This window comes from Populus alba, chromosome 5 (assembly GCF_005239225.2).
Source record: "Populus alba chromosome 5, ASM523922v2, whole genome shotgun sequence".
NCBI lineage: Eukaryota > Viridiplantae > Streptophyta > Magnoliopsida > Malpighiales > Salicaceae > Populus > Populus alba.
The window spans coordinates 2,666,096-2,687,652 of record NC_133288.1 but is presented as its reverse complement, the minus strand read 5'-3'; the positions used below and the strand labels follow the sequence as shown (position 1 = coordinate 2,687,652).

Below are 21,557 nucleotides of genomic sequence, written 5' to 3'. Positions count from 1 at the left end.
ACTGTTCAAAATTCCAAAATACATTTCAGAGGTCAAATTATTATTTTCTAAAGTTGAGGGACTAAACTCTAGTTTTCATTAATTAAAAACCAAAATAAAATTTCATCATCTTCAACCTTGAGACTATTCTGACCTGATTTTCTAGCAAGGTTTAAATAAATTTCTTAACCCATAACAAATCAATTAAATAGATCAATTAACAAATTCAACACATTGAAAATCAATCACTAAATTTTTAAATTCATAATAATCATGAAACAATCTTATTGTTATGATCACTGTTATGATTAATTATGTTTCTATTCAAGCAAGGTGAATTTGGTTGACATCCCAATATTTGGTGAATCAATGAAGCATGATGACTTCTTTTGAGGGATACATATGCTGTATGATGTGTTCAATCTAAAAGCCATTGCCCCTCTGCGAAAAGAGAATTCTTATTGAAAGATTGACAAAGCTTTTTGCATTCATAACATTACAAAACTGAAGCCAGAGCTCACGTGGCACAATTCATTTAGTCAGGTGTTCAGTTGATCTTTCTATGCACAGCTATAAACTTGTTAAGAAAACGTCAAGTCAAGCATGCTTTCTTTTGATTGGTTTTCAGATCTTCCCCAACTTGGAGCGCTTACTTTTGGAAAGCAAGGATGCATCGGCATTATTGAAATGTCCGCAAGACTTCTAACTACATAAACTCAAAGTTTCTCGAACTATTTTGCTTTGGTGATGCACATGCAGCTTTTCTATTTGATCTCCTTCCAAGGTTCCCTAATATGGAAACACTTAATGTGGAACGTGGTACGTTCAAAGAGTTGCTCCCGTCTAGACTTGATGGTATGGAGGAGCATGCAACAGTTCTTTCACCGATACGACACTTAGCGTTGTATTCCCTTCCTTGCCTAGAGCATTTATGGAAGAGCAATTCCCAACTGGACCAAGCTCTGCAGACTCTTGAAACTCTAGACGTATGGAATTGCGGCAGTTTGATTTATTTAGCTCCATCGCGTGCTTCTTTCCAAAATCTAACAAATTTGGATGTGTGGGGATGCGAAAGATTAGTAAAATTGGTGACATCCACAACAGCAAAAAGTCTGGCGCAACTCACAACAATGAGTATAGGGGGCTGCAGTATGGTTACCGAAATAGTAGCAAACGAGGGAGAGGGAATAAAAGATGAGATTGTCTTCAGCAAATTAGAAACATTAGAGCTTCGTCGTTTACCAAGCCTAAACTAGCTTTTTTGCTCAGAAAAAACACAGCTTTGATTTCCCATCTCTGGTAGAAGTAACTGTCAGCCCAATGTCCTGAGATGAAGTTTTTCTCCAACGGAGCACTGAGCACTCCCAAGCTGCGGAGAGTTAATTTCAATGATGTAGAGAAAGAAAGGATTCCGGGGTCGAAAATCTTAACACCACAATACAACAGTTGTCTACAACAAACGGTAAGTACCGATCAACCATTCCAATTTCTGCAAACCATGAAATAAGTTCTAACTAGGTATCTAATTTTGCTTGTATTTAACTATTTCAGAAAGCTCAAATTGCTGAAAGTTCATCATCGTAAAAGCTGAGATACATGCTTGCTCCACCGATTTGTTCGATCCCTGTGCAGCTCCTAGAGTTGGAAGTAAAAGGAAGAAAGGAGGGAGAAGAAGAAGAGAGGAGCAGGAGAAATCAATTAATGATCTTCATAATTCATCGTCAAAACTGTGTAATAAAATACAATACATATGAATATCCAACTCTACCCCAAACATTGATTTACAATTACTGTAAAGAAATGTTGTTTTTAATGTAAAAATATTATAATTGTAAATTTTGTTAATTTTTTTGGGTAAAATTGTAAATTTTTGGGTTTTTTTTACAAAACAAGTTTTTAATACAATTTTTTTTTTATACTAGTTATTTTTATTATTTTATATTTGGTTTATTTATCATCATTTTTTATCTTTATTTTTTTATTTTTTTATTTTTTTTTTCCTTACACTTTGTTTTTAATATTATTTTTTACACTTTAAATATTTATCACAATACTTGGTTTATCACTGTACCATTTTTTTGTTTTTATCTTTATTTTTTTATAATTTTTTTCATGATAATTTAAAAACTCTTCACAGCCTTATCTGATATTTGAATCTTTGTGCTAAAAAAAGATCACACGTCTTCTTTGCTATGACAACATCCCTAAATTATTACCAAAAACATTTCTAAAAAAACACCATGCATGTACGTACAGACTATGAATGTCTCTCTTTATCTTTGCATATATATATAACTAATGCCAATGTCACTAATCACTATATATAGACCTCAGCCATCCAGTCTTTGCCTGTATATAAATACACTTCCACTGAGATATTTTTCTATATCAAAAAGCATAGTTAGCTAGGATAAAAAAATAGATAAACTAGTATAAATAAACTAGTATTTGTCTTGATCAAACTTGTTGACAACTGTTAGCACGTAGCTGAGAATATCCTCCATTGGTTTTTGATTGTTTTTTAAATAATATTTTGTATTAAAATACATATTAATAATATTTTTTTATTTTTTAAAAATTATTTTTGATATCATTATATCAAAATAATTTCAAAAAACACTAAAAATATATTAATTTGAAATTAATAAAAAAAATAAAAAAAAATTATTATTTTTTAAATATTTTTAAAACGTAGATGAAAGCACTGTGTAATCCTTTATTGCTGGAACTCTTTAAAAAAAATTTGTGATTTTGATGCCCAGTGGTAACATTCATCTTGTACCGTCAGCTTGTCGCAAACAAACTACATGTTTTTCTAGTACTGCTGGTTTTCTAAAAGAATTTTTAAAAAAAAATTAATTTTTTTATTTTAAATTAATATTTTTTAAATATTTTTCTACCATTTTAATGAACAAATATCAAAACAGCTGTATCTTTTGCCACCCAGTTTGTTTTTCTCTAATTGTTTGTTGATAGAATCACAAACAGAAACTTCCTTATCTCTGATCCATTTTATGAGGATTAAATACCTTATCTCTCTAGGAATTAATATCAACCTTTATCGGCTTATCTCTCTAGGAGTCTTCTTGACCGTCTTCAAGGCAACCAGGAATCAACAACTGACATGCTGTCAGAATTCCTAGGAGTCTCTTGATAGATCTCGACTCTTTATAAACAAACATAATTTCATCAAAACACAACATGGCGTGACATAAAAAAAATCTCTACTCGTAGGCTTAAAGCATTTATAGCCTTTGTATTTGTCCTCGTATCCGACAAAAACACATGGAATTGTCTTGGGATCAAACTTATTTTTCTTTTGGTCCAAGGAAAGCATTTTGAGCCAAAAACCCTTAAACGAGTGTATGTTAGTTGTGTTTCATGCGACTTAAAAATATGGTGTTTCAAAGCTGAGTGCTGATGTAGGATGGCAATTGATTAAATAAATAGTAGCCATCAATGCTTCAACACAAAAATATAGGAACTCCAGAGAAGTGTAAAGGCATGATGCCTTTTGCACAAAAAATATGAAGTCATTCTCTTGTTAGTTGTGGTTTTGAAGCTCCTAGTACATTAACAAATCCTTTATTCTTCAAATAATTGTAAAGTAGATGCTTGAGGGTGTCCCAAATGTTGATGTCATACTTCAACAGTGCTTGAGAAGTATAGTTCTGGTCAAGGTCCCTCTACGTGCTCCTGTCATCAATTTTTTGCCCTGTTGTTCTGTCATTAACACAAGAATTCTCCTTACAAAATTTATAATTTACAGGATGCTGAGTTGTTAGTTGATTGACTGACAGTAGGTTTCTTGTTAATTCAAGAACAAATAAGATATTTTTTAATGATAACATGATGATCATCTGTTTTTATATGTGTATCACCTATACCATTAATTTGCAATGATGAACCATCTCCAATTATAACATCATTTGTTCCTTTATAGCTTCTAAGATTAGTAAGTACATATATCTACCTTACATGTCATATGATTGGATGCCTAGTGTTTGGTATTCATTCTATGTTAGCTATAATGTTATCTAACATGAGTGTTATTATGCATACTAGATCGAAAACAAACACAAATAAAAAACATAAACAAGTAGATTTATGTGGTTCTTTAAAACTAGGTATATCCACAAAGGTAGCAGATTATATATTATTGGAGCAATGATGCAAACATTCAACTCAACCCAGTACAATCCTATAAAACTCAATATTCCACTCTTATACTTGGTGTTTCTCTTAAATCTACTCTATTTCACTTTTATAATTGCACTTGCACTCACTGCTTACACTTGCTCTCTACCCTTTCTCTTTACCTTCACTTGCTCTCTCTTTATCTCCATTTAATGGAGAGATGAGAGCATTGACAACAATTAACAAAAAACAATAAATTTCTAACTACTACAATAAATATAATAAATAAAAGTGGCGGTGGTTGAAATTATTATCAAGAAAATCTAGAGAAATCTCCATAAGGGCTGCTAGTGCTTGAGGAATATCATGTTGTGTTGATGCTTTCTTTAGTGGCCACCAATATATTTTTGCAAAATAATTGACATCATGGTACGTATTGACACTTCTCTTCACGATACATCTCTTTTTCTGCAGGTTTCGTCCTGCGTTCACCTAGTGAAGGAGAAGGACAAGGCCTGGAACTGGAAACAAAAACATCGTTAGGATTTTTGTTGTTACCTTAATTATGATTGTTGTGCTTGGAAGCCATGTCATGCTAAATTAAAGGATTGGCGTTTGCCATAAGTAGGCGCAGAGAGTTGTGTTGCTCTCTTCACGATACATATAAGGCTTCTTCTCACCGTAATAGATTGGTTTGAGCTTTGATAAATTAAAATAAATTTAAACTCAAGTAAATATTAAACTATAAAATTGACGGGAAAAAATTTACAATTAAGCTCTACTTGCAAGTCGCCCAATAAATACTGAAGCCAAGTATATGGAGGCAATAACTCAATATTTTGATTCTACCAAGGACTTGAACACTACTGTATGTATTTTGATTTTCTATGAAAATAAGAGTTCCTTCAAGAAAAATGCGCTAACATATGTTGTTCAGAGATTGAAGCCCAATTTATATCACCAAATTCTTCATGATTCATTTTTGAGTGTTTTTTTTTTTTGGGGGGGTGTAAAGAGAGGAGATGGAGGCAGGCTGTTTTACAAAGGAGGTGTTTTCGGGTTATAGTTGGGTAATATATTTTTAAAAAATAAATTAATTTATTTTAAATTAATATTTTGATATTTTTGGATTGTTTTAATATATTGAAGTTAAAAATAAATTTAAAAAATAAAATAAAAATTATTATTTTGATGTATTTCTAAGTAAATAACACTTTAAAAATTTTATTACTATCTTTTATATATATAAAAAACTATTAAGTGAGAGAGAAAGGAAGGGAAGCTATTTAAATGGTAGAGAAAGAGGGGGAGGGGAGGTGGGATGAACATTTTTAGGGATTTTTCATTAAAGGGTGAAAAGAGAGGGAAGCTGTTTTTTTTTGTTTTTGCCTATATGGCATAAATTAGTGGAACCAAGCTGTAACTAAGAGAAATGTGCTAGTTTCAGCTTGCTCGAGCATTGCAAAATAAGGCATGTTGTTAACCATTATCCAAAAAATATAAAACAAAATAAAATATAACATGGGACTTAAAAAGCATAAAACATGAACCAGGAAGAACAATTAGAGACAAGCACAGAACAAAACAGAGAGTGAACCAGCTAAATATCTAGAAACTCTTCATGCTGCTCTTTCTTTCTTAATAATCATCGAAAATATATTAAAAAACTAATAATTGATGTAATATACAGGACAAGATAAAAAAAAACAAATTTAAAGAAACAAAGAAAAAGAAACAAAGAAAAAGAATATAGAAAAAAAAATTAATACTCGTATGTTACAACAAAAAAAAAAAACTACAAATGAAAAAAATAAAATAAAAAAAATAACTAACTAAAATTCTTTATTATACCATAATTTGATATATTGACAAATTTTAAAAGATTATTTTTTATATAAATAAAGTTTGAATCTAGAGTATTAATAAAATAACAACCACATAAATATAATAATATAAAAACACTTGAACAAGCATATAATTCTCTCCTCGACAACACTATTGTTCCTCAAAAACTCATCATGCTGCGCTACTGCCAATTCCAGCTTCCAAGTCAAGATCTGGTTTGTGGTCAAGCGGTGGTTTGAGAAGAGTGTCTCTAGCCGTTTTCAGTTTGAGAAGAGAGTCCCTCATGTTAGTTCTCCGATCAGGAGAATCAACCGTGCAGGATAGCCCGACACCAAGGATAGTAATCAAGCATTCATGTGTTGGGCTCTTCCCTGTGAACAGCTCAGGGTCCACTACTTGTTCTATGCTAGCAGGAAAAGCTGATTCCACCCACTTTATTATGCTTGAACCTCCAGAAAAGATTTCGTGTGTTGGGCTCTTCCCTGTGAACAGCTCCAGCAGCATAACTCCATAGCTGTAAACATCTCCCGGAGTTGATGGCCGCAATCCTAAACCATATTCTGCAAAGAACATGTCCATACATCTCAAATGCAATAAAGTAAAGGAACTGTATAAACACAAGTGATCTATAGACACAAGTAAGAACAGAGGCGCATGCAAGGAAACACACTGTTCAAACAACAAATTTGAGATTCCAAGATCAAGTTAATTTGCTAACCTGGAGGAATGTATCCTATAGAGCCCCTGAGGCCACCTGTGCAAGTTATTGGCTGTTGGTCAGCTCCTCTCTCTGCCAGCAATTTAGCCAAACCGAAGTCTCCCACCTTTGCAGTCATGTCTTTGTCAAAAAGCACATTACTTGGCTTCAAATCACAGTGCACTACTGGAATTTCACAGTCATGGTGCAGGTAATCCACAGCGCAAGCAACATCGATTGCCACATTTAACCTCTCCAAAATATTCAACAAGCCTCCATCTAATCGCCTTTTGCTTCCCTTAATCCATTCTTCCAAGCTCCCATTATGCATGTAATCATAAACCAAAGCCACAAATTGGAAACCCTTAACATCTATACTTGAGCATGAGGTGACGAGTTTAATAAGATTCCGATGCCTTACGTTCTTCAAAGCCTCACATTCAGCCAAAAAACTCTTCCAGGATCCGTACTTCTCGATGTCAAGCACCTTCACTGCAACAACAGTCCCATCTCCAAGTTCACCTTTGTAGACTGACCCAAAACTGCCCTTCCCTATCAGATTTCCAGTGTCAAAACTCCCAGTTGCTTTACGAAGCTCTCTATAAGTGATTGTGGGATGCTGAAGCTTAATTGAATCTGCCCTTGGCATAATTTTCCCTTTTCTTTTCCTTACACACAGCAAAACTGCTATCACTGAGCATACTGCAACTGTGGCTATGCTGGCAATGACAATATAAATTGCAGTGGATGTTCTTTTCTGATGTTGATTGTTCCAACAAGTTAAATCCAGGCAGAGCTTCGTATTCCCTTCCACGTGAATTCTAGAGAGATTTCCAAAGGCTCCATCCTTAGGAAGAAGTCCTTCAAGGTCGTTGAATGAGAGGTTCAACAAGTGAAGGGCCTGCAAGTTTTCAAGATTATTGGGTATTATGCCTGATATTTGGTTCGAAGAGAGGTCAAGGATCTCCAAACCCTTCACGTCGCCTAGAGTAGCTGGAATGACTCCAGAGAACATATTGTTTTCCATGAATAACTTCTCCAAACTCTTCCAGCTTCCAATTGTATCTGGGATGCTTCCAGACAAATGATTGTGAGAAAAATCAACAGCGGCAACATTTTCGAGCCCCTTGATCTCTTGAGGCAAAGAACCTGTTAGCTGGTTATTGGACAGGTTCAGAGTTGCACTCAAACTGGAGAGACTGAAAATTTCTTTCGGGATGCTTCCGCTGAGCCTGTTGCTGGATAGATCCATGGACACCAATTTCTGGAAATTAACAAAAGTTGTGGGCAGACTTCCTACCAAGTCGTTAGCAGAAAGATCAATTTTATTCAGTTTTTGCATGCGAGAGGTACAGGGTTCGATCCCCTGCATCTCCATTTTTTTTTTTTTTTTGCTTGAATGGAGTATTCAGCTACAACAATTTTTGTGTTCTGGAAGAAATTCCAACTGCCAAGTGAATTGGGAAGCTGAGGACTTCAGTTTGTTTCCCTGTGAAAACATGAACTCTTTACAGAGAAGTGAGGACATCCAGGATTAATTACTAAAAGTTTTTAAAAGAATTTAAATTTTTTTTATTAATTTTAAATTAATATATTTTCAGTGTTTTTAAATAATTTTGATGCATTAATATCAAAAATTATTTTTTAAAAATAAAAAAACATCATTAACATATATTTTAGCATGAAAAATTATTTGAAAAACAACCATACCCATACTAACCAACTTAAATAAGTCAATGTTCATACCTTCTACTTTGGGCATTACCAGAGCTCAAGAAATTCTATCCAGGAAGACACCGACATATTTGAAAGAAATTATGTGATAAATTGGAGGTATTTAATTCAGAATATACAAGCTTCCACATGACAAGATGATTGATTCTAAACCCAGCTATGCTACATAGGAACACACCCTTTCCTCTTTTTTGTTTTCTTGCAGATCTTATATCTTTTACCAGTTGAGTTACGGAGCTAGGGGAGGTTTTCTCTAATGCAATCCATTTCTATTACAAGATCTCAATGGACATTCTCTCTATTGCAAGATCTCAATGGACATTCTCTCTATTGCAATCCATTTCTATTACAAGGTCTCTGGAATACTATTATAGCAATCTCAATTATTTTTATTTAGATTTTCTAAATTTTGAAAAATTTCACATTCAGTATAATAAAAAAGATATAATTTTTTTTATTCGAAAGAGCTTTATTTTTCAAAAATAATTAGCTTGCTAGCTATTTTCATTTTTAGATTTAAATTAAGTACTATTTCAGATTTATTTTTTTTCAATTTTTATTGTTGCTTTCTTTTTTTCTTCTGTTTAGCTTAATATTTTCAATTTAATTAGCTGGGATATTTTTTTTATATTTTTTTTATATAAAATACAGATTTTTCAAAAACTATCAAAGATTTCAGTTTTCATCAAGGACTTGGCACTTGGCAGACTTCAATTGGTTAGTTCTCCAAAGTGGGCCCCTAGATTCTGTAGCAATGTAGCAAGCCAAGTTGCTCCTCACTGTTTATGGATGTTGTGCCCTTGCTGATTTGGCAGAGTTCAATCGGTTCGTTCTCCAAAGTGGGCACCTAGATTTTGTAGGAAGTCAAGTTGTTTCTTTTTTGTTTTTTTATGAAGGAAAGATGCGCTCTTTCAACCATACAGAGAGTAATCATTAAGCCATCCACTGTTGGTCTCATCCATTCCCTTGCTTTCTCACTGCTGATAAACCTCAGCTGTTTATAATCTGCAGTAATATTTGCACCTCTGCTCACTGGTCTGAAGTCACTGCTCTGTTTATTAGCTGAAACCAAGAGGTATGGTTGCTTAAGGACTTTTCCTTTTTCCTATTTTTATCACTTGATTCCAGAGACCCTTTGATGTTAATTTTGCCTTTCATCTTGATTGCTTTCTTTCTTTGTTACTTTATGCTTTTGAAAAGCCTCTGCTTTGCTGCTTGTTTATTATTTGTGTTGTCTTTGCTGTTCATTTCTGATTTAGTTCCTGAAGATTTGAAAAGTTTCCTTCTGGTTTAATATGTTCATTGCAGTTCCTTGATTGCTTGATTTCAGACAAGAAGAAGAGTTAAGTTTCATTGGACATGGAAATTGTGATTTCTATTGTAGCCAAAGTTGCTGAGCTGTTAGTTGTTCCCATTAAGAGACAGATTGGTTATGTAATTTATTGCAATACCAATATTCAGAACTTAAAAAATGAAGTTGAGAAGCTGACAGGTGCAAAAACAAGGGTGATTCATTCTATAGAGGAGGCTAGAAGGAATGGGGAAGAGATTGAAGTTGATGTTGAGAACTGGCTGAGAAGTGTTGATGGGGTCATTCAAGGGGGAGGTGGTGTTGGTGGAGATGAATCAAGTAAGAAGTGCTTCATGGGTTTGTGTCCTGATCTAAAGATACGCTATCGGTTGGGTAAAGCAGCGAAGAAGGAGTTGACGGTTATTGCTGATCTCCAGAAAAAAGGGGAATTTGCTAGGGTTTCTTACCGTCCTGCTCCATCGGGTATAGGGCCTGTCCAGGACTATGAGGCCTTTGAATCAAGAGATTCTGTAGTAAATGCTGTTGTGGATGCATTGAAGGATGGTGCCGTGAACATGGTTGGGGTATATGGGATGGGTGGTTTGGGGAAGACCACACTTGTGAAGAAGGTTGCTGAACAAGTCGAGGAGGGTAGGCTGTTCGATAAGGTGGTTCTGGCACTTGTGTCACATACTCCAGACATCAGAAGAATTCAAGGTGAAATAGCAGATGGGCTAGGACTCAAATTGGATGCAGAGACTGATAAAGGAAGGGCAAGTCAACTATGCGAGGGATTGAAGAAAATGACTAGAGTACTTGTAATTCTTGATGATATTTGGAAAGAACTTAAATTGGAGGATGTTGGAATTCCTCACGAAGGATGCAAGATACTCATGTCTTCAAGAAATGAATATGTACTGTCTCGCGAGATGGGTGCAATCAAAAATTTCCCGATTCAATTTTTGCCTCCAAATGAAGCATGGAATTTTTTCGAAAAGATGGTGGGGGTTACTGTTAAAAATCCTAGTCTACAACTTGTTGCTGCTGAAGTAGCCAATAGATGCGCAGGTTTGCCGATTTTACTTGCTACAGTTGCGAGGGCACTGAAAGACAAAGATTTATATGCTTGGAAGGACGCCTTGAAACAGCTAACAAGGTTTGATAAAGATGAAATTGACAAACGAGTTTACTCGTGTCTAGAACTGAGTTACCAATATTTGAGAAGTGATGAAATCAAGTCATTGTTCTTGCTTTGTGGGCAATTACGATCTAATAATATTTTAATCTCAAACTTGCTAAGGTATGGTATAGGCTTGGATTTGTTTAAGGGACGTTCCACATTGGAAGAAGCAAGAAACAGACTGCATACATTGGTGGATGAGCTTAAAGCCTCTTGTTTGTTGCTAGAAGGTGACAATGATGGAAGCGTGAAAATGCATGATGTTGTTCATAGTTTTGCCATCTCTGTTGCATCAAGGGACCACCATGTGCTTACCGTGGCAGATGAATTCAAAGAATGGCCACCCAATGATGTGATTCAACAGTACACTGGAATCTCTTTGCCTTACCGGGAAATTCCTGATCTTCCTGCAATATTAGAATGTCCAAATCTCACTTCGTTTGTACTGCTGAACAAGGATCCCTCACTGCAAATACCAGACAACTTTTTCAGAGAAATGAAGGAGCTTAAAGTCTTGGGTCTAACAGCAGTTAATCTTTCACCACTGCCTTCGTCACTTCAATTTCTTGAGAACCTTCAAACGCTGTGTTTGGATCATTGTGTTTTGGAAGATATATCTATAGTTGGAGAGCTAAAGAAGTTGCAAGTTCTCAGCTTAAACAGTTCTAATCTTGTTTGTTTGCCAAGAGAAATAGGAAAATTGGCTCGTCTGCTACTTCTAGATTTGAGCAATTGTGAAAGGCTTGAAGTAATATCACCAAATGTCCTTTCTTCCTTGACCCGGCTAGAAGATTTATATATGGGAAACAGCTTTCTGAAATGGGAGACTGAAGGATCAAGCAGTGAAAGAAACAATGCTTGCCTGTCAGAATTGAAGCTTCTGTCAAACTTAATGACCTTAGACATGCAAATTACAGATGCAGATCATATGCCCAAGGACTTGTTTTCGAGCTTTCAAAAGTTGGAAAGGTTCAGAATATTTATTGGAGATGGGTGGGACTGGTCTGTTAAGGATGCAACCTCAAGAACTTTGAAACTCAAGCTCAATACTGTTAGTCAGTTGGAGGAGGGGGTGAACACGCTGCTGAAGATCACTGAAGAACTTCATTTGCAAGAACTGAATGGTGTTAAGAGTATCCTCAATGACTTGGACGGGGAAGGTTTCTGTCAGCTGAAGCATCTTCACGTCCAAAATTGTCCTGGAGTTCAATATATCATCAACTCGATGAGGATGGGTCCTCAAACTGCTTTTCTGAACTTGGACTCACTGTTTCTTGAAAATTTGGATAACTTGGAGAGGATCTGCCATGGCCAACTTATGGCAGAGTCGCTTGGAAACTTGAGAATTTTGAAGGTAGAAAGTTGTCATAGGTTGAAGAATTTATTTTCAGTCTCCATGGCAAGAAGACTTGTGCGACTTGAAGAAATCACAATAATTGATTGCAAGATCATGGAAGAGGTTGTTGCTGAGGAAAGTGAGAATGATGCTGCTGACGGTGAACCAATAAAGTTCACTCAATTACGTAGACTGACACTGCAACGTCTGCCTCAGTTCACAAGCTTTCACTCTAATAGAAGGCAGAAGCTATTAGCAAGTGAAGCGAGGTCAAAAGAAATTGTTGCGGGGAATGAGCTTGGGACTTCCAAGTCACTTTTCAATACAAAGGTCTGGTTTGTGTTCTTTTAACAAGCTATTATTTGTGCTTTTAACCTCAAAAAACAAAAACCCATTCTCACGAGTAGACAAATTGAGGGCTAGGATTTATTTATTTTTATCTCGCTGAAAAATAAAAAGAACTTAATAAAACAAAATACGTGCATGCAGGTTTTATTCCCCAATTTGGAGGATCTGAAGCTCTCCTCCATCAAAGTGGAAAAGATATGGTATGACCAACCTGCCGTGCAGCCTCCCTGTGTTAAAAAACTTGGCAAGCATTGAAATAGGGAATTGTAGTAATTTAAACTATTTATTGACATCTTCTATGGTCGAAAGTCTTGCTCAACTCGAAAGGCTTGAAATATGGAATTGCGAGTCCATGGAAGAAATAGTTGTTCCAGAAGGAATCGGAGAAGGCAAAATGCTATTCCCTAAACTACTCTGCCTAGCGCTCATTGTTCTGCCGAAACTCACAAGATTCTGCACCACTAACTTGCTTGAATGCCACTCCCTGAAAGAGCTGAGGTTAAGGAATTGCCCTGAACTGAAGGAATTTATTTCCATCTCATCAAGTGCGGATGGCCCTGCCATGAGCAAACCTGACAACACAAAATCAGCTATCTTCGATGACAAGGTGATTTTATTTCAAAAGCAGGCTTAATTTGTGAGCTTGCCTCACACGTGTATTTTGTTTCCATGTTTTAGCCCAAAGGTGATATTTTGTTATGGGCGTTGGCAATCTATTAACAGAATGGAATTGTTACTGCAGGTTGCATTCCCTGACTTGGAGTTCTTTCATATTGCCGGAATGGATAATTTGAAGGTGATATGGCACAATGAACTCCATCCTGATTCCTTTTGCAAACTAAAGACACTGAATGTTGATGGTGGAAAGAATTTACTGAATATTTTCCCTTCCAGTATGCTGCGAAGATTCCATAATCTAGAGAGTCTGGCTATAACTGATTGTGATTCAGTAGAGGAGATTTTTGATCTCCAAGCGCTCATAAATGTGGAACAAAGACTTGCTGTTACAGCCTCTCAATTGAGAGATGTGCGTCTAAGGAATCTTCCACAGCTGAAGCATGTTTGGAATAGGGATCCACAAGGAATTCTTTCCTTCCATAACCTATGTACCGTGCATGTCTGGAGATGTCCTGGTCTAAGAAGTCTCTTCCCTGCCTCTATTGCCCTAAACCTTCCACAACTTGAAGAGCTTCGGATAGAAAATTGTGGAGTGGAGGAAATTGTTGCAAAGGATGAAGGACTAGAGGAAGGTCCTGAGTTTTTGTTTCCTAAAGTTACCGATCTGCAGCTTCGGAAATTACCAGAACTAAAGAGATTCTATCCGGGAATACATACATCAGAATGGCCGAGGTTGAAAAAGCTTGGGGTGATTGGCTGTGAGAAAATTGAAATATTTCCTTCAGAAATAAAGTGCTCTCACGAACCATGCAGGGAGGACCACATGGACATCGAAGGTCAGCAACCACTTCTCTCATTTGGGAAGGTATGATCCTCACCCCTATTCCAAGCACATAAACTTTCATTAGACCGTTATTATCACAACTCGAACCTTAGTTTCATGACTAGCAATGCAAAAATGATATCGTAAAGATACTCCACTTGCACTAGATCTAAAAAAATATATATATATATAAAAAAGTTATTAAAAAACAAAGCATTTCATAATTTTTTAAAATATTATATTATTCAAAACTAATAAAACGAAATGATAGTAAAAATTCTCATCAATAATTAAAATAAAAATAATAATTCATAATACTTATTATATTATTAAAATCCAAACTTAATTAAAACAAGGTAACAGTAGAGCATCTAAAACATTAAGTAAAAACTAAAAAGAAAGTCTCACGAATTAAATAAGAAATACTGACCAAACTTCCAATGTGAGATAAAAAAAACCTTTTAAAAGAATCTTAAACTTCATTATTTATAATATATATAGCTTGTATTCACATGAATTATTTCTTAATTTTTTCATATGAAATATTAAAACTTAAAATATATATTTTTTAATTTTTCTGAGTTGATTTAGGTTGACCCGAGATCACCCGTGTAATTCGGGACTCGGCTTCTTAGTCGGGTTCGATAGCCATGACTACTCTCTGTTAGCATGAAATTACTAACAAGTCCTATTTCAAGGCATAATAAAATATTCATATAATTATCAAAGCAATCTATATTATATCAAATAAAATTTAATTCAACAGAATGTGAGTATAGATTCAAGAATAAATGAGTACTCGAAAAATAAAACAACATATATAAATATTCAAGTAATTAACTAGTCATAATCATCATATAATAAACATATATATTATTTATATTACATATATATTAAAGATTATTTCACTCACCTATAAAATAAAGAACTAAAATGAATAATAGATGAAAGACTTGAAAATTCTTTTGAGGATTATTAGAACCTATAATAAATATATGAAATATACTAAAAAAAAACCAAATAAAAGATTCCAATGCATAATAGAAACCAGGTTTAGTCTCCTAATTTTAGGGACAAACGATAATTTTTTTAAAAACAGGGACCAAAATGTAATTTTATCAAAATTAGATGACCAAACTGTGATTATCAAAAATACATAACCATACTGAAATTTCACCCATAATCCACATTAAATTCTGTCCAGAATCTCAATTTACATTTTAGGAACAAAACTATAATTTTTTTAGTCAAGTGTTCAGTTGATCTTTCTATGCACAGCCTATAAACTTGTTAAGAAAACGTCAAGTCAAGCATGCTTTCTTTTGATTGGTTTTCAGATCATCCCCAACTTGGAGCACTTACTTTTGGAAAGCAAGGATGCATCGGCATTATTGAAATGTCCTCAATACTTCTATTACAAACTCAAAGTTCTCGACCTATTTTGCTTTGGTGATGCACGTGCAACTTTTCTATTTGATCTCCTTCCAAGGTTCCCTAATATGGAAACACTTATTGTGGACCGTGGTACGTTCAAAGAGTTGCTCCCGTCTAGACTTGATGGTATGGAGGAGAATGCAACAGTTCTTCCACCGATACGACACTTAGGGTTGTATTCTCTTCCTTGCCTAGAGCATTTATGGAAGAGCAATTCCCAACTGGACCAAGCTCTGCAGACTCTTGAAACTCTAACGGTACGGAATTGCGGCAGTTTGATTTATTTAGCTCCGTCGCGTGCTTCTTTCCAAAATCTAACAACTTTGGATGTGTGGGATTGCGAAAGATTAGTAAAATTGGTGACATCCACAACAGCAAAAAGTCTGGCGCAACTCACAACAATGACGATAGTGGGCTGCAGTATGGTTACCGAAATAGTAGCAAACGAGATTGTCTTCAGCAAATTAGATGAGATTGTCTTCAGCAAATTAGAAACATTAGTGCTTCATCTTTTACCAAGCCTAACTAGCTTTTGCTCAGAAAAACACAGCTTTGATTTCCCATCTCTGGTGAACGTAGCTGTCAGCCAATGTCCTGAGATGAAGTTTTTCTCCAACGGAGCACTGAGCACTCCCAAGCTGCGGAGAGTTAATTTCAATGATGTAGAGAAGAAAAATCTCAACACCACAATACAACAGTTGTCTACACAAACGGTAAGTACCGACCAATCATTCCAATTTCTGCAAACCATGAAATAAGTTCTAACTAGGTATCTAATTTTGCTTGTATTTAACTATTTCAGAAAGCTCAAATTGCTGAAAGTTCATCATCGTAAAAGCTTGAGATACATGCTTGCTCCACCGATGGGTTCGATCCCTGTGCAGCTACTAGAGTTGGAAGTAAAAGGAGAGAAAGGAAGAAAGGAGGGAGAAGAAGAAGAGAGGAGCAGGAGAAATCAATTAATGATCTTCATAATTCATCGTCAAAACTGTGTAGTAATTTTCCGGAAACTACTTTCCGGAAAACAAACAGCTAAAGGAAAAACACTTTCCTGAAAACCAAGCAAAATTTTTCTTTGATTGAAATTGATCAGAAAGTGTTTTTTGTTGACTAAAAAGTATTTTTCGTTGACCAACTTTTCTAATAACAAACAAATATAGAAAAGTTTGAAAAATTATTTTTTAAAAATTATTTTTTAAGAAACAAACATGATTTTAATATCAGACTGTGTGGTTGCTTTCTTTAGCGGCCACCAATATATTTTTGCAAAATGGTCATTGACATCATATTACGTATTGACACTTATCTTCACGATACATCTCTTTTTCTGTAGGTGTCGTCCTGCGTTCACCTAGGGAAGAAGAAGGACGAGGCCTGGAATTGGAAACAAAAACATCGTTAGGATTTTTGTTGTAATTACCTTATAACTATTGTGCTTGGAAGCCACGTCATGCTAAATTAAAGGACTGGCGTTTGCCATAGGTAGACGCAGAGAGTTGTTGTGCTCTCTTCAGTATACATATAAGGCTTCTTCTCACCGTAATGGATTGGTTTGAGCTTTGATAAATTAAAATAAATTCAAAATCAAGTAAATATTAAATATGAAATTGACGGGATAAAAATTACAATTAAGCTCTACTTGCAAGTCGCCCAGTAAATACTTAAGCCAAGTATATGGAGGCAATAACTCAATATTTTGATTCTACCAAAGGACCTGAACACTACTGTATGTATTTTGATTTTCCAAGAAATAAGAGTTTCTTTCAGGAAAAAATGCGCTAACAAATGTTGTCCTGAGACTGAATATGGAGCCCAATTTATATCATCAAAATTCTTCATGATTCTTTTTTGAAGTTTTTTTTTTTGGGTAAGGAGTTTCTCGTTATAGTTGGGTAATATATTTTTTTTAAAAATAAATTATTTAGTTTAAAATTAATATTTTAATATTTTTGGGTTGTTTTAATATGTTCACATCGAACATTAATTTAAAAAATAAAATAAAAATTATTATTTTTGATATATTTTTAAATAAAAAATACTTTAAAAATAATTTTATTATTATTTTATATATATATATATAAACTATTAAGTGAGAGAGAAAGGAAGGAGGTTTGTGTCGTGGGGGGTATGGTTTTCTGAGGTGGTTATCTCTTATTTTTTGTGTTCGGCACATAGAGGGAGGAGATGAAGGGAAGCTATTTAATTGGTAAAGAAAGAGTGGGGAGGGGATGAAGGTGGGATGTACATTTTTAGGGATTTTTCATTAAAGGGTGAAATGAGAGGGATTTTTATTTATTTATTATTTTTCTTAGCCTATATGGCATAAATTAGTCGAAGAATCTATTGTCAAAAATATATTAAAAATATCATAAATTTTCATAATTTTATAAGTTGGCAAATCTTAAAAGGTTATTTTCTATATAAATAAAGTTTAAATCTAGAGTATATAATAACAACCAAATAAAATATAACAGAGAAACAATTAAACAAGCTTATCAATAACACTATTGTTCCTCAAAAACTCATCATGCTGCTACTGCCAATTCCAGCTTCCAAGTCAAGATCTGGTTTGTGGTCAAGCGGTGGTTTGAGAAGAGTGTCTCTAGCCGTTTTCAGTTTGAGAAGAGAGTCCCTCATGTTAGTTCTCCGATCAGGAGAATCAACCGTGCAGGATAGCCCGACACCAAGGATAGTAATCAAACATTCATGTGTTGGGCTCTTCCCTGTGAACAGCTCAGGGTCCACTACTTGTTCTATGCTAGCAGGAAAAGCTGATTCCACCCACTTGATTATGCTTGAACCTCCAGAAAAGATTTCGTGTGTTGAGCTCTTCCCTGTGAACAGCTCCAGCAGCATAACTCCATAGCTGTAAACATCTCCCGGAGTTGATGGCCGCAATCCTAAACCGTATTCTGCAAAGAACATGTCCATACATCTCAAATGCAATAAAGTAAAGGATCTGTATAAACACAAGTGATCTATAGACACAAGTAAGAACAGAGGCGCATGCAAGGAAACACACTGTTCAAACAACAATTTGAGATTCCAAGATCAAGTTGATTTGCTAACCTGGAGGAATGTATCCTATAGAGCCCCTGAGGCCACCTGTGCAAGTTATTGGCTGTTGGTCAGCTCCTCTCTCTGCCAGCAATTTAGCCAAACCGAAGTCTCCCACCTTTGCAGTCATGTCTTTGTCAAAAAGCACATTACTTGGTTTCAAATCACAGTGCACTACTGGAATTTCACAGTCATGGTGCAGGTAATCCACAGCGCAAGCAACATCGATTGCCACATTTAACCTCTCCAAAATATTCAACAAGCCTCCATCTAATAGCCTTTTGCTTCCCTTAATCCATTCTTCCAAGCTCCCATTACGCATGTAATCATAAACCAAAGCCACAAATTGGAAACCCTTCACATCTATACTTGAGCATGAGGTGACGAGTTTAATAAGATTCCGATGCCTTACGTTCTTCAAAGCCTCACATTCAGCCAAAAAACTCTTCCAGGATCCGTACTTCTCGATGTCAAGCACCTTCACTGCAACAACAGTCCCATCTCCAAGTTCACCTTTGTAGACTGAACCAAAACTGCCATTCCCTATCAGATTTCCAGTGTCAAAACTCCCAGTTGCTTTACGAAGCTCTCTATAAGTGATTGTGGGATGCTGAAGCTTAATTGAATATGCCCTTGGCATAATTTTCCCTTTTCTTTTCCTTACACACAGCAAAACTGCTATCACTGAGCATACTGCAACTGTGGCTATGCTGGCAATGACAATATAAATTGCAGTGGATGTTCTTTTCCGATGTTGATTGTTCCAACAAGTTAGATCCAGGCAGAGCTTCGAATTCCCTTCCACGTGAATTCTAGAGAGATTTATAAAGGCTCCTTCCTTAGGAAGAAGTCCTTCAAGGTCGTTGAATGAGAGGTTCAACAAGTGAAGGGCCTGCAAGTTTTCAAGATTATTGGGTATTATGCCTGATATTTGGTTCGAAGAGAGGTCAAGGATCTCCAAACCCTTCACGTCGCCTAGAGTAGCTGGAATGACTCCAGAGAACATATTATTTTCCATGAATAACTTCTCCAAACTCTTCCAGCTTCCAATTGTATCTGGGATGCTTCCAGACAAATGATTGTGAGAAAAATCAACAGCGGCAGCATTTTCGAGCCCCTTGATCTCTTGAGGCAAAGAACCTGTTAGCTGGTTACTGGACAGGTTCAGAGTTGCACTCAAACTGGAGAGACTGAAAATTTCTTTCGGTATGCTTCCGCTGAGCCTGTTGCTGGATAGATCCATGGACACCAATTGCTGGAAATTAACAAAAGTTGTGGCCAGACTTCCTACCAAGTCGTTAGTAGATAGATCAATTTCATTCAGTTTTTGGAGCTTTCCAAGGGAGTTTGGAATTCTGCCCGATATCTTATTTGCAGCCAAATGCAACTCTTGCAGATTTGTAAGCTCGCCAATTTCTGGTGGAATCTCACCAGAAACATAATTATAGCTTATATTTAGCAACGCCAAGCTTCTAAGATGTCTGATTGAGGCAGGTATCCTTCCATATATTCTATTCCCCCCCAAGTATAAACTTCTAAGAGAACCCGAGAGATTTCCAATGGATTCCGGAATGAGACCCTCCAGAAGATTGCCATCAATGGCAAGAAAGTTAAGATAGCTACTGTTTATGAAAGAAGTGAGAAAATTGAGACCCTCATCACCAGAACTTTTTATCTGATTGTAGCCAATGTTATACATTTGCAATTCAGGAAGATTTCCAAGTCCTGATGGCACATATCCACTCAAAAGATTGTGTGCCATACGGATGCTCTGTATGTTTGTAAGATTATGCAAAGACCATGGAATTGAACCAGTAAATTTGTTGATGCAAAAATTGAAGTTCAAAAGATTTGGGAGTCTATCTCCAACATCAACTGGGATTTCACCTCGCAGTTGGTTTGAAGCAACAGCGAGGAAAACCAAAGAAGAAATGTTGTACAGGGATAGAGGAACATTGCCGGTGAGATAATTGATACTAAGGTCTAGATGTTTTAGATTCTTAAAACGACCAAAATCGTCAGGGATCATTCCGCCAAGATTATTGGTGGCTAGATTTAGGGTGAGAAGAGAGGAAATGTTTGCAAAAGATGGTGGGATCGTACCCCAGAGCTTGTTTCCACCCAGATTAAGGATTTCAAGGCTTTTTAGGCTGCTGAGTTCCTCAGGAATTGCTCCTGAGATCTCATTCTGCATCAAGTCCAGGATCTGGAGATTTAAGCACTTGGTTATGTTCAAAGGTATTGGACCATTGATGCTGTTAAAGCTAATATTCAGGACGCTCAAACGGGAAAGAGCACCAATTTGATCAGGAATAACTCCTGTAAATTGGTTCCCTTGTAGATGGAGTGAGCGAAGGAAGGATAGGTTTCCAATGTTTGGGCTAATGGAACCTGTTAATCTAAGGCCAGACAAATCAAGGCCAACGACTCTTTGATTCACCTGGTTGCAGCTAACAGGAGTCCAGTTACAGGGGCTGGAGTTGTTGTTCCATGAGAACAGAGTATTTGAAGGATCAGTGGTTACCTGAGATTTAAGCGAAAGCAGTGCTTCCTTGTCAGTGAAAAGGTCCAAAGCAGCTGCCTTCACCTTCACCACTGGAAATGCACTTGGGGATGATAACAGAAAAACTAAAACAGCAACACAGCGATAACGCAATGCTAAAGCCATAACTTTCTGGTTTCTGAGGCACTAGAAAAAGAAGAAAACAATCTGAAAAATATCGGGTAACTGAGACAAGGAATACTGAGGTTACCGTACATTTATGGAACAAGGTGAGAACCTCATCTGGAAAATTTCTAAGCCCTGGACCGAGCCTACAAGGCTAGCTCAAGAAACCACTCGAAATGTCAACACGGATGACAAAAACGCTTCTTTGTGAGGCTGCTCAGATTGTTTCTTTCTGGCTAAGTCAATATGGTAGGTAATTAGATGTAATTAGATGTTTTCAACGACTGTTCTTAAAGATAAATAATTATGTTTTCTTTGCACTAAATTGATTTTCTACCTTGGATGAGACACTGAATCGACTAAATAAATAAATTAAATTAATTAATTAATTTCATATTATCTAAGAAACG

The 21,557-nt window shown here is 35.8% G+C and overlaps 3 protein-coding genes across 3 annotated transcripts; 1 reads left to right on the top strand and 2 right to left on the bottom strand.

Annotated features, from left to right (window-relative positions):
• Window positions 1–6,033: 6,033 nt before the first annotated feature.
• On the bottom strand, window positions 6,034–8,129 carry LOC118057877 (receptor kinase-like protein Xa21). The gene is made up of 2 exons (XM_035070604.2): window positions 6,680–8,129; window positions 6,034–6,521 (listed from the first exon to the last, which is right to left on the bottom strand). The coding sequence occupies exons 1-2, from the start codon at window positions 8,034–8,036 to the stop codon at window positions 6,133–6,135; spliced, it is 1,746 nt and encodes a 581-aa protein (XP_034926495.1). The 5' UTR covers window positions 8,037–8,129; the 3' UTR covers window positions 6,034–6,132.
• Window positions 8,130–9,283: 1,154 nt separating this feature from the next.
• Window positions 9,284–16,500, top strand: LOC118057873 (probable disease resistance protein At4g27220). The gene is given in 7 exon segments (XM_035070597.2): window positions 9,284–9,467; window positions 9,701–12,529; window positions 12,689–12,781; window positions 12,783–13,154; window positions 13,290–14,030; window positions 15,326–16,135; window positions 16,225–16,500. Coding segments are annotated over 6 exon segments (4,827 nt in total). The 5' UTR covers window positions 9,284–9,467; window positions 9,701–9,751; the 3' UTR covers window positions 16,258–16,500.
• A 988-nt stretch (window positions 16,501–17,488) lies between these two features.
• On the bottom strand, window positions 17,489–21,263 carry LOC118057876 (uncharacterized). The gene is made up of 2 exons (XM_035070603.2): window positions 18,492–21,263; window positions 17,489–18,334 (listed from the first exon to the last, which is right to left on the bottom strand). The coding sequence occupies exons 1-2, from the start codon at window positions 21,145–21,147 to the stop codon at window positions 17,937–17,939; spliced, it is 3,054 nt and encodes a 1,017-aa protein (XP_034926494.1). The 5' UTR covers window positions 21,148–21,263; the 3' UTR covers window positions 17,489–17,936.
• Between the last annotated feature and the right edge of the window lie 294 nt (window positions 21,264–21,557).

Coding starts and splice junctions, on each gene's coding strand:
- LOC118057876 (XM_035070603.2), bottom strand. CDS start 21,147: ATGGCTTTAGCATTGCGTTATCGCTGTGTTGCTGTTTTAGTTTTTCTG. Junction 18,335..18,491: donor TATAGGATACATTCCTCCAG/GTTAGCAAATCA, acceptor TGTTCTTTGCAG/AATACGGTTTAGGATTGCGG.
- LOC118057877 (XM_035070604.2), bottom strand. CDS start 8,036: ATGGAGATGCAGGGGATCGAACCCTGTACCTCTCGCATGCAAAAACTG. Junction 6,522..6,679: donor TATAGGATACATTCCTCCAG/GTTAGCAAATTA, acceptor TGTTCTTTGCAG/AATATGGTTTAGGATTGCGG.